At 32.9% G+C, this 18,429-nt stretch overlaps 1 protein-coding gene across 2 annotated transcripts in view; it reads left to right on the top strand.

Moving 5' to 3' along the window:
• The window catches only part of LOC110450313 (innexin unc-9-like), a 96,446-nt gene that overhangs the window by 54,805 nt on the left and 23,212 nt on the right, over window positions 1-18,429 (top strand). Inside the window, exon 1 of one of the 2 annotated variants that reach the window (XM_021497775.1) lies at window positions 4,908-5,160. The exons of the other annotated variant lie outside the window; for it this stretch is intronic. Within the exon in view, the coding sequence (XP_021353450.1) occupies window positions 5,096-5,160 (65 nt within the window). The 5' untranslated portion in view covers window positions 4,908-5,095. Of the gene's footprint in view, window positions 1-4,907; window positions 5,161-18,429 lie in introns of those variants that run through there. 2 annotated transcript variants of the gene reach the window in all.

Here is an 18,429-nt window from a genome sequence, read left to right on the forward strand (position 1 = left end):
CCCCCCTATAGATTAATGATCGATTTCTTATAATTCACAAAAAACATACGAGTGTTTTGCTAATTAATATAATGAAGTCGATTACGTTTTTAAATGCACGTATATCTCATAAGGTGTTCAGATACATTAACAAACACTAGCCCTCTGCTGGGTGTCTTTGGCAGTATGTTTCAGCGAGATAGCACTATAAAGTCGGCATCAGTTCCGCGCTATCACAAGGAGACAAACACGAACATATCGCAGCCTCCCAAAATACACACACATACACTACACGCATGCATCTTGCACACAGGGGAGGCCGTCCTTAAATGACCTCAGCTGTTAATAGGACGTTAAACAAAATCAAACAAACAAACAAACAAACTGACCACTGGGTTGGGATTCGAAGCCTACGCGGGGCAGTCGCCAGGTACTGGTCACAGGTCGGTATTTTTTTCTCCAGGTACTCCGATTTTCTTCCACCACCAAATCCTGTCTTGTCCTTCAATAACCATAGCTGTTAAAAGGACGTAAACACATTTTAACAGTTCATTCTCCTAACTCTTAGGCTCCTATAAATAAGTCGCATGGAACAGAACCGCGGATACAGATACATGTATTCCAGCTAGACGATAGTCAGAAAGCTTGTTTGTTTGTGTCGGGTTAAACCTTCTTAAACTCTTAAACTAGGTAAGGTCATATGGTGACGTGCTATGAGGAAGAAACCGTCGAAACGAACGGGTGGGGTAGTCATAAAAAAGCCCAGATCCCAAAGGTCGCAATGGGAACTGCATTCTTCAATATTCGCCATGATGAAGACAGAAGAAACCACCGACTCTGCGGGGGGCTCATCATTTGTCACCTTTTACAAAACATGAAGTGGGATACAGAAGGCATGTTCTTCTCCCGAACTGATCAACTCCGATGAACTACGATACCATGATAAATCCCGGCCTAATTGTGATTGGCTACATTTGGATTCGTCATGCAAGTAGTGCTATTGTAGACATAATCTGAACAGTAATTCGGCCGTCAATTAAAAGTTAAACAACTTGTGAAATTAGGAAATTGTTTCAATTGTTTCCAACGGCAAACATGTTGTGTATGTGCGCTTGCAATCTAGAAACGTTATGCGTATTCAGGAATAAGCCAGAATATTGTTGTGTTATACAGTATATACAGAGAAAAACTGTGCAGTTTACATAAATCCGCGAAGCTTAAGTGAGTGATATACTTTTATAGAAATCAGAAACAATATTGTAAATACACGTGTGGAGGAATGAAAAAAGCACTAAATAAGTTTATTATTGAACAAGAACGAACGAGCGGATAAAGAAATGAACGAACGAACATTTGAGTAAGTGATTGAGTAAAACTGAATGAATGAATGATGGGAATTAAATTAAAAGCGCATAATAATAAATGGTTTAATAAAAAAAAAATACACATTAATTTATGGATACCCTCCCCTTACTTGTGTGGCCGCACTGACCATTGGTCAGTCTGAGTCGCCAAATAATTAATAACGGTGCCTCTGTGTGATTAAAAACCCTCGGACATTTATCTGCTCGAATATATCGCTATCTGACTTGGCCAGCCGTCTGCCTCGCTAAACATGTGTGTTTTTTTCTTCGTTTGTCTTGTGTGGTCAATACGTGTCCGACAAATGACCCTCTTGCTTGTCCGTCCATTCTTTAGAGGGGCTTGGTAATAGAGAGCATCAATCTATATAGACTCCGAACTGATGTTCAGTGAGTAAATAGTGTTAGGAGAAAGGTTCAGAAGTTATCAATTGTCAGCAGATCAATTATGTTAATGACGAAAGATGTGTTTCAAATAAAGCAATATAAATACTTGATATTTTCAATACGCTGTACATGGTAATGGTAGACGTCTAATTAGCTGTGTGTTTCATTTAAATACATGCATGTTGGACTAACTGAGGTCAACTAAGTTTGTTTTACTGAGGTATTTCGTGAACTGGGTGTAGGCACTGTATAAAGGTTTGCTAAGACTTCCGAACACAAAGTTGTTTATTCAATTCAATTAGCAAACTTGCATGTTTGTTGTCGAACATATCCAAAAAGTGAGACAGTCTTCGGCAGATGCAGAGAACGATACCAACACTGTAGCCCTAGGCGGGACCAAAGTTGTCTAGATGTCACGCATTAAGAGAACGTGAAGTTACAGGGCATGTTGACGCTTCGATGGTATCTAAACTTATATTTATCTCATCTTACACATTAATCATAATAACGGTTCGAGTGTTATTTACGCAAACAATCAGCATATCTGCATCATTCATGGGCCTGACTGCCACATACAGAACTACTGTTTGTGAAAATGGCTACTCAAGTGGAACGTTAGCTTTCCGTGCAGTGACAGGGATGTCTGAACCGTTTAGCGGAACCAGAAGTCTATCCATAATTAATGGACTTAATAGGAATCGGATTACAATAGAGCTTTAGTTGAATCTGTTAATAAAATGTTAAATGTTTGACGTTCTTTTAAAAGAGGACATATCGTTGTGAATACTAGCTGTCACGAATTATTTAAATTGATAGTGTACTATTTCCATGATTGTCATTATGACGCATTCCTCGCCACGTGCTTGCAATAAAGACAGGTATTTATACGTTCATGTCTGTTTACCTTAGGGACGACGGCAAGCGCCGAACCGAAACTTGTAGTAGTCTTTCTAAATAGAAAACGGACACGTTTATTTGAACACCGTTATACAGGAACATGTTTGGTTGTATACATGAAAGTTGTACACAGACAAATCTGAGACGGCTACACGTGTTTCAGGGTAGGCTTTCTCAACGTACAGAGATGTGTGTGGATAGCAGTAATAATTCAATGTGGATTATAATTGAATTTACGATGAAAACATAAAACTTCGTAATTAAAGTACATGTATACAGCTAATGACTTTCTACGAGGTTAACACAACACTGTATAAACCCAATTATGATGTAACAAATAGTATGTTACACTGACGTAAAACCGAAGGTAAACATATTAAACCAATCAGCGAAGAGCTACGTCATGATCATACACTTTAATCGAATAGACCTGAACTTGTAATTGGAAGAAGATTGGAAACATGAATTGTGTTGCAATGTCCATGGAAGGCATTCTCCTGCGAACTCAACAGATCATTGTATAACGTGGAACCACAGATTTCTTTTTGTCTGTGATATGGCATTCTCTCATTACTGTCCAGAAGTATATAACACGGACTCCTAGAACAAACACAGAATTCAGTCAGTAGACCATAAACACGTGCAAGGATAAATAAACCTTGATAATAAATCCAAAATGTGCCTCGCACAGTTTAAGTATGAACATCATGAGAGCTGTATACAAAATCTTTCCCGCCTTGTTGAAGTGCATATTAAGTCTGCAGCGTGTTATAAAAAGAACTACAAACAATCGAATGTCTAGGAATACGAGGCCGGAGGTCGCGAGCGCGCGTGCTTTAGTACCAGTATCTCTCCTACGTTACAACACCTCGTGAAAATTTCCCGTTTTGGAAATTACTTTTACACCACTTCTTTACAACCTGCTAGGCACCAACCAGAGGTGTCTTCCGAAAATGAAACTGCGGGAAGCTACTGTACCGTGCTGCTAAGGAAGGAGATATCAGTACCATTGATCTACCTATACCGAGCTGCCTACTCCTGCTCATTTCTCACACTCCAACGAGCTCAACACAAGTGTTCAAAACTGTATACGCGAAAAGTTGTGCGCATGCGCATGTGTAAAGTTCATTTGTATCCATGTTGATGCTGGTCATTTGGCATCCTATGTTTGTTTCCTTGATAATTGGAGCTTTTCGGTATTCATCAGTTTGTAAGGCTTGGCCTATCCGTCATTTCTTTTAAACGAAAGGTTGGTTTCGTTTTTTACATGTCACTAAGACATAAAAGAAGCTCTGTCAAATACCTGCCACGTTCCCTGGTAGGCTTGACTTAACGTCGCAGTACTCCCAACTTACTGTATCGCATCCGATCGAAATAAAAGGAAGTAAATTTGCAGGCAACATTTTCACTTTTACACACTCCATCGGTTGCTCGTACATATTTTATAGATATCTCGATCTTTTCGACTGTGTTCGGCTTGCCGAAGGAGCGCTAACGCTGCTGTAATATGGTCTGTGTTTTAGAGAACGCTATGCCACGGTACTTGGGTTGTGATATTGATTTGCTTTCACATCCTAGTCCACCTGAGACATAGCTTGCGTTCCAACCGTCTTTAGAAATGTTTTAATGTTCTTTTTTCCTTTCTAGAATTTTTGTGTTTTATCGAATTTGACACGTATGTCTTAGTTCGTGCTGAATATTGATCCAGAAAGGTCTGCGTATCGAAAAGACAACACCAGCTTCGAACCCGCCTATATTCACCTAACTATAATCTACATCGAACGCACCTCAGCAATGGGCCTCTCTGCATGTCAGAGGACGTTACGTCCCAAGGGAGGTAATTATTGATTTTCATGTGCTGTTACACTGAAATATTGTATTTCAAACCTATTACTTTGAACAAAGAGAAAATTATGGATTTGTTTACACGGTAATAGCAATAACCATGTTTTCGAGAGGTAAAAATGAACTTAAATATTGATGTATTCAACCAAGTAAGGTAGTGTTTGCCGACGCCATTGAAGAAACTTCTTTCCCCAATACAAAAACAGCCTAAACCTTAAAGCGACAATTGATTTTCCCTTGCGTTCGTTTACCTGGCGCTGCTGTAGTAGCACCGTGGCCGAACTAGCTTACCTGCCTGGCTACAGCAGAGAATAGTGGTATTGAATGCCGGAGAAATTCTGTCTGCCTATAGGAATAATTGAGCGCTACACAAGCTTCGCTTTACAAGACACCGTGTGTGTTGTGTGTGTGTTGTTGTGTGCTCACGGCTTAGGCAAAGCTATTGAAGGAAGGAGTATGGGAGGCAGAGGTGGTTGGATGCTGTTTGGAGGTGCTGTGGAGTAGTGTGCCGCGTTCTGGATTAGATCTTGCGTTCGGGTGGAGTCTTATGGATAAAGTGAGAATGTTACTACATTTGGCTTGGGGCGGCCGATCATTCAATAGGTGATAGATCGACACTGCTGAGGATGATATGTACGTTTTTCAGAAAACACACGCAATTCTATAAAACAGCTCCACAAGAGGAAATGATGTGAGTATTAAATGAGTGTAAAATAGTATCAACTCAAATTAAGAGTCAATGTCTATATCGTGGTGTTTTTACTCAGATTTTGAGTCAATACCTTTTGCACTATTGTATGAACGTTTGTTTGACATTAAATGATAAAACGTAACATATTCTGTAATGCCAATACACTTGAACCAACCGAGTCAATGTATACAGAATACAGTATAATCTGAGAGGCCTGATGACAGATCAGCTTTAAAATCTGAAAACGTGTAAATTGAATACAACGACACTGAAACTGTATTACGTGTACTGTACTGAGATCTAACCTCTTATAGAAAGATCGGACCAGCATACAGTCACATAAGAGGGAATTTGGGTAGTAAGATTGTGTGGATATGTTTTGAGCATATACGTTCACGTGACTAAAAGTAAATACACGTGTATTTGTTATTGGAATATAGAGAACATATGCCATATACGGGTAAATAGTAGTGATCGGTTGTAACAGAGACATACACACGTGACATTATAGAGTCCCCTCTCTCGTGCAGACAGTGCGTGCGTACTGAGTACACGTGGGATAGGCACAGTGGGTGGGGTATGGAGTAATACAATGCGGGTCACTCCTTGTCATGTGTCACCAGTGTGCGTACATTGTAATACTATATATACACAGTGACATCGTGGGGTAGATTAAGTACCCGAGTGTATATATAAACATAAAAGAGTATATGAATGACGTTAAGTAATATAATATATATATACAATACATAAAACATATCATAAATGTCCATATAACGTATCAATTTTACATGTACAGAAATATTTTCCTATATTTACTCATATAAGACAGTTTCTATAAGCCTGGTGCATACATGCACACATACATACATACATACAAACAGTGTAGCAAACTACACATGTATACAGACACAATTTAAATTATTATAATAAAATATGCTCTGTATGTTTACACAAACGTTCTATATTTTATATATATATAGGTACAATAACATACTATAGTCTTTATATAAACACAATAACATATTATTGTACCTATATATATATAAAATATATAGGTACAATAACATACTATAGTGTTTATATCAACACAATAAGATACTAAAGTCTTTATAGCAACACAATAACATACTTTAGTCTTTATATAAACACTTTAACATTCTATAGTCTTTATATAAATACAATAACATACTATAGTATTTATATCAACACAATAACATACTATAGTCTTTATATCAACACAATAACATACTATAGTCTCATATAAACATAATAACATACTATAGTCTTTATATCAACACAATAACATACTATAGTCTTTATATAAACACAATAACATACCATAGTCTTTATATCAACACAATAACATACTAAAGTCTTTATATCAACACAATAACATACTATAGTCTTTATATCAACACAATAACATACTATAGTCTTTATATCAACACAATAACATACTATAGTCTTTATATAAACACAATAACATATTATAGTCTTTATATGAACACAATACCATCCTAAGGTCTTTATATAAACACAATAACATATTATAGTCTTTATATAAACACAATAACATATTAAAGTCTTTATATAAACACAATAACATACTAAAGACATTATATCAACACAATAACATACTATAGTCTTTACATAAACACAATACCATAGTATATTCTTTATATAAACACAATATCATACTATAGTCTTTATATAAACACAATAACATAGTATAGTCTTTATATCAACACAATTACATATTATAGTCTTTATATAAACACAATAACATACTATAGTCTTTATATAAACACTTTAACATTCTATAGTCTTTATATAAACACAATAATATACTAAAGTCTTTATATCAACACAATAACATATTATTGTCTTTATATAAACACAATAACATACTATAGTCTTTATATAAACACAATAACATATTAAAGTCTTTATATAAACACAAAAACATACTAAAGACATTATATCAACACAATAACATACTATAGTCTTTACATAAACACAATAACATACTATAGTCTTTATATAAACACAATAACATACTATAGTCTTTATATAAACACAATACCATAGTATAGTCTTTATATCAACACAATAACATATTATAGTCTTTATATCAACACAATAACATACTTTAGTCTTTATATAAACACATTAATATACTATAGTCTTTATATAAACACAATAACATACTATATTCTTTATATAAACACATTGACATACTATAGTCTTTATATAAACACATTAACATACTATAGTCTTTATATCAACACAATAACATACTAAAGTCTTTATATAAACACAATAACATACTATAGTCTTTATATATACAAATTACATATCATAGTCTTTATATAAACACATAACATACTATAGTCTTTATATCAACACATTAACATACTATAGTCTTTATATCAGACAATAACATATTATAGTCTTTATATAAACACAATAACATACTATAGTCTTTATATAAACACATTAACATACTATAGTCTTTATATCAACACAATAACATATTATAGTCTTTATATCAACACAATTACATATCATAGTCTTTATATAAACACATTAACATACTATAGTCTCATATAAACACAATAACATACCATAGTCTTTGTATCAACACAATAACATACTATATACTTTTTATAAACACAATAACATACTAAAGTCTTTATATGAACACAATACCATCCTAAGGTCTTTATATAAACACAATAACATACTATAGTCTTTATATAAACACAATAACATACTATTGTCTTTATATAAACACAATAACATTCTATAGTCTTTATATGAAAACAATAACATACTATAGTCTTTATATAAACACAATAACATACTAAAGTCTTTATATGAACACAATACCATCCTAAGGTCTTTATATAAACACAATAACATACTTTAGTCTTTATATAAACATAATAACATACCAAAGTCTTTATATAAACACAATCACATACTATAGTCTTTATATACACATAATAACATACTATAGTCTTTATATCAACACAATAACATATTATAGTCTTTATATAAACACAATAACATACTCTAGTCTTTATATAAACACAATAACATACCATAGTCTTTGTATAAACACAATAACATACCATAGTCTTTATATAAACACAATAACATACTCTAGTCTTTATATAAACACAATAACATACTAAAGACATTATATCAACACAATAACATACTATAGTCTTTACATAAACACAATAACATACTATAGTCTTTACATAAACATAATAACATACTAAAGTCTTTATATAAACACAATAACATCAGAAAGTCTTTATATAAACATAATTAAATAGTATATTTAATCTATAGACATACTACCATACATGTACTATATCCTGTATATATACACGATAAGATGTCATATTCTATATAAAAAAGCACTTACATACTTAATTCTATAAATAGACACAATAACGTACTATTTTTATATATAGACACAATAATATACTTTGTTCTATAGATAGACCAAACACCTGCACTATATTCCATATATAGACACAATAACACATTGTTTTATTTATATAGGCTAAATAATATAATATTCAAACTATAAACACAACAACATATCATATTCTATATATAGACACAATAACATATTATATTCTATATAAAAACACCATACATACTACATTCTATATATAGACACAGTAACATATTATATTCTGTATACAAACACAATACAATACTATATTCTATATATAGATACAATAACATACTTTATTGTATATATAGACACAATACAATACTATTTTCTATATATAGACACAAAAACATACTAAATTCTATATAAACACACAAAATAATATTATATTTTATATATAGACACAATAACATACTATATACTATATTCAAACACAATACAATACTAAATTCTATATATAGACACAGTAACATATTATATTCTATATATAGACACAATAACATACTATATTCTATATACAAACACAAAATAATATTATATTCTATATATAGACATAATACCATACTATATTCTATAATCAAACACAAAACAATATTATATTCTATATATAGACACAGTAACATTCTATATTCTATATTTAGACACAATACCATACTATATTCTATATATAGACACAGTAACATATTATATTATATATATAGACACAGTAACATATTATATTCTATATATAGACAAAACAACATATTATGTTCTATATATAGACACAATAGCATACCAAATTCTATATAAAAAACACAATACAATACTATAGCCTATATATATAGACACAATACAATACTATATTCTGTATTTAGACACAATACCAAACTATATTCTATATAAAGACACAGTAGCATATTATGTTCGATGTACAAACACAACACAATACTATATTTTATATATAGACACACTAACATACTATATTCTATATATAGACACAGTAACATACTATATTCTATATATAGACATAATTACATATTATGTTCTATGTACAAACTCAATACAATACTATAGTCTATATATAGACACAATTTAATACTATATTCTATGTACAAACACAATAAAATAATATATTATATATATAGACACAGTAACATACTATATTCTATATATATACACAATAACATATTATGTTCTATATATAGACACAATAACATACTATATTCTATATATAGACACAGTAACATATTATGTTCTATGTACAAACACAATACAATACTATAGTCTATATATAGACACAATACAATACTATATTTTATATATAGACACAGTAACATATTATGTTCTATGTACAAACACAATAAAATAATATATTCTATATATAGACACAATAACATACTATGTTCTATATACAAACACAATACAATACTATAATCTATATATAGACACAATAACATACTAAATTCTATATATAGACACAATAACATACTAAATTCTATGTATTGACACAATAACATGCTAAATTCTATATATAGATACACTAACATATTATTTTCTATATGTAGAAACAATACTATACTATAATCTATATTTAGACACAATAACATACGATTTCTATATGTAGACACAATATTATACTATCATATATATATATACACAATTCTATACTATAATCTTTATGTAGACACAATGTTATACTATAATCTATGAATAGACACACTTACATACTATATATAGACACAATAACATACTATAAACTATAGATTAAGAAACAATGTAATACTAAAATAACTACTTTATTTCATATTTAGCCACAATATTCTATATATAGACACAATTGACAGAAATATAAACACTTAAGTTATGCATACTATTCAATACAGCAGCAAAAGTCAAAATAGCATAAATTGATTGCAGTCTTGTTTGGTGACATTTGACAATACACTTGGTATAAGCAACTCTTTAAGTAGTGCTATGGGCTATTGACAAATAATACGTTTGATAAAATATCAAACCAGTATGTCCTTATTTCTTGATAATGTAAAGTAATACTTATATCGAAACTAACCATTGTGAATATGTAGCAATATGCTTCAATCTTAAACTGTCCAGTTGTCAGACGGCTGACCGAACACTTAGTAAGAAGCTGTAGGACTTGACCTGCTGGCATTAGTGTCTCCCTCTCATATACCTGTGATATATAGAGGTAAAGTATGGATTATTCAATTAAGCTAATAAGAAATCGATTGTTTGGCTTGTACTGTTTTCTAAGATGGCTGACAAGATTGACCAGGCCATCTTCTCCTACGACTCCCTTGACCAGTCAGTGATATGAATCAACTTACGGTTCCATGTTAACCAATCGACACCCACGAAGGTATTATGCAGGCTAAGGAAGCCATATTAGCAATGACTCCCACATCCTACGACCCCTCCATGTACCTCTCCTCATCAGGGGGAATTAACTCGGGTATATAAGATATGTCGATTGATACTTTATCACTTTTTATTCAACAAATCAACTAATTACATAAGTTCCTTTGTCTTTCCACAACGAAAGGAGTATCATTGCTTAAACTTTGATGTTGTAAGTACCATAACTCATGCCGTTCCTCGCTATGGCTCGTACACGTACCTGATGTTGTTCAGTTGTACTGGTGCCAATATTTTGGAGTTTTGGTATTTGAGTTTCCTCGACGAGTGTCCACTTGTTTTACCTTTTTAATATAATCTAGGTTTTTTTGCCAGCTGTAGATAACATACGTTCCTTTTTGAAGTCAGATGATATGCACTTTACACAAAAGTGTAGGTAATAAAAAAGTTAAAAGATAATGGGCAGATTGACGTTTACCCTCATAACCTACATCTACAGCTGTATGTTTATGATTTACTTTAAATTATATATATTGCAGGATGTACGCGACACCTTTGAGTTCATGTTCCTCAATCACATCCTTTGACTCAAACATACTATTTTATGTAACGAAAGAACTGCAGTGTACGATGTAGGCTTAGGTTGCTCAACTTAAACCAACTTTCCTATTTATAATTTGATTCCGTTATTTTAAAGTATTTTTGTGTCTCCCAACATACTAGCCGCACATGAGTACGAATGCGACATTTTTTTACAAAATTTATTGAAGGTAAATTGATAACCACATGGGATACCAAACTCCTGGTCAATATTGCTTTTCAAACTACTAGCATTTCTATTGATTGACTGAAGAGGCCAACTTTTATTTTGGGGCGGGGGGGGGACTATATTTCTATTTGAACATTTCCGTGTCAGCCCTACATTGCACTTTTATGGTATACAACGCACGTTATATCTACATAGAAACGTAAAGGTCGTTGAAGGTTGTACTATGACAGACCATACTTACCATACCTTCTACTTCAACCATTATTCGAAAGGCATCTGTCCAAATCATCTCCTTCCAACCGACATCTTGTTTAAGTTGACTCTCACACAGGAAAATTACCACACGTAGTTTATAGAAATAAAAAAGACATTTTGATTCGTGAAATCAACTTTTATCAAACTGATCCAAATTATTAATTGAAATGTATACAAGGTCATATGTGTATGCAATATACCTAATTGAAGATAAAATGTAATTAAGGTTAAGTTGACAACTCAATATTGGCTAATGTTTCATTGTTGTTTATTGAAATTTACACTAATGAGAGGAAGGGTGTCACTGTTTGTATAAAGCGTCTAGCATTACCGTAACCTATATCAAACGTATTGACATTTCAACAGAATTACATTAATATGTATAATACCTGTTTGTATTACTCATAAATGATGTATATTGATTAAAGTGACGTCCGTTAATATCCAATTCATTTACCCTTGTGTTAATCACCAGTGTTTCCCGCGGGTCACGTGACCACTTACTGGTACGCTGACCCGTAGGATTAGCGATTACCAATATTTGAGATATCAATCGTCACAATCACAATACATTATAGTGCATACTTATATCGGTCTTCCGTTTGTTTTAACAATGTTCCGTGCTTATCGGGTCGTACAAATGTTACAGATTCCACCCCAGAAGTATCGAATATTTCTCTCTTTGTCATGTGCTCTTGAAACGATAGCCATCAGGGTTTGTTTTGTAGCCATTCAGCTAATTATGTCTATTTGTCAGTGTCAATATTTCAGAAACAGTCAATGTTTACAAATTTACCACATCGTATGTGTGTGTACGACAGCGTGTTTTAACACGTTAATTCCCTGTTTAGATAACACGTGTGTCACTATTATATGTCATCCATTATTCAGATATTATCCCTTTGTTTATTCATAATTGACACTAATTGGCACTGTAGTAAGATTTCGGCCGTATAACGACGTAAAATCGATATTTTTATTGGAAATTAACATAAAGTTTGAGATAACAGTATACCCACCTGGAAACCCAAGGGAAGACATGGCATTGAACGGTTGTACATATTTAATATAAAAAATGATGGGTTATATTAAGAATAAATTGTTCGGATAGCGCAGTTGTTTTTGCGCATTTGCCTTTCAACAAGGTTGATTTCCTGAAGGGATGGGTTCAGGAAAGGAGTCACCTGCCCGACCATTATGACCTTTTCCTTGTTCTGCGATCGAATTCAGCTTCAATCTTTTTCTTCACACAATTATTGTTACATATAGGACATTCATTCTGTAAGCTGGTGCATGTTAAAAATTCCTGTGTCTAAACCAACGGAATCTTCAAATTAAAAACATATGACCATACTGTTGGTAGATTTGAGAATCCTTCCTTACTGTATTAGTTTCAGTTTTTAACATCCTTTTGATCTAGTGTAGCAGCAGCAAGCCTATCGTTCCCTTTTGACTAAAAGGTCATTGGAATGTTTACCTGAATATTTCGTAAATAAATAGATTGCATTTCAGCAACATGTCCTTGATGACTTCACCTACGTATACTTACACTAAAGGTTATTGAAAAATAATATGATATGTAGATAGTTCTGTATCAAAGATTCAACATTAAACGGCATTGTGGCGAACTATGGTACTCATTAGGATCAAACGTCCTGCAAATGTTTTGCATTCTCAAAGAATCGATTAATTTAACACCAATATACAAACAACTCACCTTAATGTTTGACGAAGGTCAGCTTTGCCACGATAATAAATATATTGATACGACTTAAGAAATAACGTTGTATTCAGTTAAAAGGTGATTGTTTTGTGTAGTTGATATGGTGAAACATGTTTATTTATCTCCCCGGTGAACCTGGACAGACAGACATGTGTAATCTATATCAGCACATCATCTCTACATCCGCTGTTTAATCTACAATAGAACGAGAACACGTGCGAGTCAGATCACGTCTAACATTTGTTGGTCAAAACTTTCATATTTTCTTCCCAAGATTCGTAGTCATGTATGTATTTTAATGTGGGCAACACATCCATTGTCCCACACTGTTCGTGTAACCAAACACAAAAATATCTTCCTAACTGCAAATGCATTTCATTATTCCCCTTTTAATGAAAACAATTTTATGTCTTCCTCGAAATCGTGTCAATCCCCTACGTTGCCTATATTATGCTTGATTAATATTGGCGTTATAACGAGGGTCTACCGTAAACAGTGATATTGTTTTTACACACACACGTGTTTTCAAGCTGAATGATCAAAATATCGAGTCAAACCGTACGTCATAACGTAACTGGACATGGCTAGGGTGTATAAAGTACAATGAAGTGCCAACGAGCGAGGGAAATGTTAAATATCAAAATCAAAACAGAAATGCAACTTCATCAATGGAACGAAAAGGAAACAAAGCATAGTGTCGAACCACAGTAAAAAGTTGAACCTCAAAATCGGAAAAAGAGACCAATGCAACTTTAGCAATGGAGGAAAGAATACAAGAAAAGGAAATATTGACTTGTGTCGAACCAAAGTAAATGTTGAACAAAAAACAAATGAAAAATTTAAAATCAACTTCAGCAATAGAGGAAAGTCTAAAAGAAAAGGAAATATTGACTTGTGTCAAACCAAAGTAAATATTGAACCTCAAAATAAGAATAAGAGATCAATGCAGCTTCAGCAATAGACTATAATAAAACGAAATATTGACTTGTGTCGAACCGAAGTAAATATTGAACCGTAAAATCAAATAAAGAATAAAATCAACTTCAGCAATTGAGGAAACGTAGTAAAGAAATCATAGGGCTGTGTTGAACCATAGTAAAATATCAAAAAAATCAGAGAAAGAAAAATGCAATTTCAGCAATACTGGGGAGACTTAAAATAAATGATGAACATCATGCAAATGTAGTTTTGAATAACGCATTCTTAGATGTAACTTTTTTAATTTGGAATGTTATTCCAAATGGTTACTACAATAAGGCTTGATTGGGATTTTGTTTACAACCTAGCATTCCTCCCTAATGTATTGCTCGACTCCATTTCCCTATATATAGCGAAATGTTAGACGTTGACGCGTTAATAATGTATAGAGTGTTGGTAAGACGATCGCTTTATTTGGATCTAGTCCCACACATAATACGGCATCTGTTCAACTATCTTACGCCATCAAATATACTGCTATCAAATATTGAACTAATGTCGGTCTGTTTCCCCTTGGAACTGCATAAATGTACATAATTTCTCCCCTAAAATCGATATTACACTGTTCTTATTTTTGATGAAATACAGAAACTTGCGTAGCTACTAAAAAAATCATAAAAAAAACTATAAGTCACTTTGACGTTCATGTAACAAGGAAAAATGATCTGGTTCATTTGACACTAAAAGATAACTATACTTTCACTTCGACTGTTCAGCATAATTATGCGCTAGTTTTAACTTTAACATAATATAGATTTTCTGTTAGTTCCTTTGGTATTGTGCGAGTTTGTCCCTTAATGTAGAGTCTTTTATAACTATCATATGACATGATAGCTAAACAGCATTATTTTCTAAAAGACCTTTTGGATATAACATGGTTTGAAATCTTGAAGACACGGTTCGCTGTTGCTGTTTGTATTCTACATTCCATAACGTGACATCGCCAGTCTCGCTGATGTAGATTTGAAATACTTATGCACAAGAGTTTACAAAATGCGTAAAATGTTAATTAGAAAGCGATCCGAATTTGCAGCAACAGATCCTACCTCTAGTAAAATCGTGGAAACAAAGTCGGTCACGAACGATGCAAGTATGTCACATACGGTCTAAATAGGTCAAGTAGATGCTAGATGTACATGTAGGCCACAAAAGATCTAACACACAGAGATCTCAGTAAGTTAACAACGATCTCAGACATATTTTACCAATATTTAATCATGTTAGACACTAAAATCACCCACTGTTGTGTCCGGAGATGACGGGACTGTATCTAGCGTTTATTGAAACTCGCACAAAATTAATTAATTAATTACCTCGATATAATGTACCTCGTTATATTTGCTACGTAGCTAATTGGTAATGGGTTTCATTGTCATATTTCTCTTTTTTCTTCCTTAACACTTTTTCCTTTCGTAATTCAGCAAAACCTTTCATAACGCCTAACTTGTATTGGACAACTGGTGACAATATATTAGAACGAGTTTTTGTGGTATCTACCGAATAACCTAAAAACCTGACTTCTACGTAGTACTACATTATCCTGTATTTTGCTGAATCTCAGTAACCACGAAGAAGCAGTCAACTGTTTTACTTAAGGATGGGTGATAGATATTGAAGGTGATTATATAGGGAATAAACACACACAAAAAACAAGCTTAACCTAAAGTTACATAACATATTATTTGCAGGAAGTAAAAAAGCCCATATAAGAAAACCTTTTTTTTGAAAATAGCAACTACTTATTACATTAAGGTCACATATACTAAAACTAATTCTATTGCGTGTATATATGTATAACATAGTAGTCTCTGTATAGCCAAAAGCAAGATGTTGTAATAATCTTTCTAACAAATTCAAACTGCAAAATTCAGTTTGATAGATTTTTCACGATGACTGTTATTTCCACTGTATTCGTCATCAGATCATATATTAGACTGAGTAAATCAAAGGACTTTCCGCCTCCGTACAGTTCTGTGTTTCATATAACCAATAGAGATCGATGCTGTACTGGTTAACCCGAGATAAGGTATTCCTATATTACTGTTGTATGACTAAGTATGACTGATAAACGTGGTCCTCTTCTACAAACAAGGCATATGTGCGTTTTCTAATTTTGTTACCAAAGGACTTGCTCCCACGTAAGCAGATTTTTAACCCAAAATGAGATAAATTATCTATCCTTTTTGTTTTGATTTAATAATTGAGCTATACAATACAAGTCGCGCATCAGGATATTTCAATAAGAAAATAGGTTATATCTGTCTTTTCGCTACGCCAAATCGGTTTCAAACAATCAATTCATAGTGCTCCTTTAAGGATAGTTTTTTCAATGACCAGATCAGATGTGGTGCATGGGTTCATTAAGGTATATCGTTCTCGTGCATTATAATTTTATACGTGACATGTATGATAATATATATGATTATTTTGATTTTATTAAATATAAAGTTCAAATAATGTTGGCTCGAAACTGATGCCTGCAGAGTGTTTACTCCCCGACTGAATAAATACGACTAAATTAATCGAAGCATTTGTACAAACTAAACCGACAATTCAAACTTGGCGATATTTACATCTGTACAGTCGACCTAGCAGAAGGTTTCTATGTCAACCTTCCTTCTAACCGTTTATAGGGCCAACCCATGTCCATGGTCGACGAACAGGAGAGATATTTTACATAGCAAGGCCTAGGAAATCAACATTTTTTCTGTGGTGTTAAAATAAATGCTCACAGATGATTCTGAATGTTGAACCCATCTTAACGTATTTTCTGATATGCCTCTTTTTGGCCCTTAACATCACCAATGACTCCTAGAAGGGCGAACAAGCTGTATGATGCGGTGCATTTCATGTCTATCATATTGTATCTATTTCCTAATTCTTGTAGTTGCAACATGTTGATAAATACAATCATTATTGAGCTGTGACTTTGGTATGATATATAGAGTATGTCCAAAAATGAACTATAACCATAAGAAACATGTATGATAGTATGATTTACTCATATATGTACTAAAAAAGTTCACTTCTCGTTAAATCATATAGTATTGCTACCAAAACAAAATAGTGCAATGTAGGAAATTTATACAGCTATAATCGTATCATTTAAATTGTGATAAGTTAATACTAGCAGTGCAATCCTGGGATATATACTGATTAAAAGAAAAACATCTTATCACGACTAAACTTATATTCAATTATAATACATTGCCTGAGATATCTATATCGTTTTATCGTCCCTTTGTTTCCTGAAATACAATATGAAACTTGAACAAAACATGATTGATTTCAGTTGGTATGTCGATGCTCGATTACGACACCATTATATTAGTCATACATTTTAGTATATTGACGACATATCTGTACTTTTTGTGACAGAGATTGATTGATTTTGAACTGTTTGGCGATATTATATATACACTATATAAGAAAATATAGAGATCGTGGCAAAATGTCCTTGTCAATTTATAAATATACACATCTTCTACATGTAAGTAGCGATGTGTCGTTGGTCAGGTTATCGTATCAGCTTGAACAGGAAATAGAGGGCATCTATCATGATGTCTGATACGCCTATAAGTGGAAGTCTGCATGTTTTAAACAGGAATCAAACAAATCAGAGGTACACATTATGATATAATTAGGCACGAAGCACGGTAACAGACATGTCTCTTGCATATGGCATCCTTCCATATCCCTCGCCCAAAATCTACATTT

The sequence above is a fragment of the Mizuhopecten yessoensis genome, unplaced genomic scaffold (genome assembly GCF_002113885.1).
Source record: "Mizuhopecten yessoensis strain PY_sf001 unplaced genomic scaffold, ASM211388v2 scaffold5155, whole genome shotgun sequence".
Classification (NCBI taxonomy): Eukaryota; Metazoa; Mollusca; class Bivalvia; order Pectinida; family Pectinidae; genus Mizuhopecten; species Mizuhopecten yessoensis.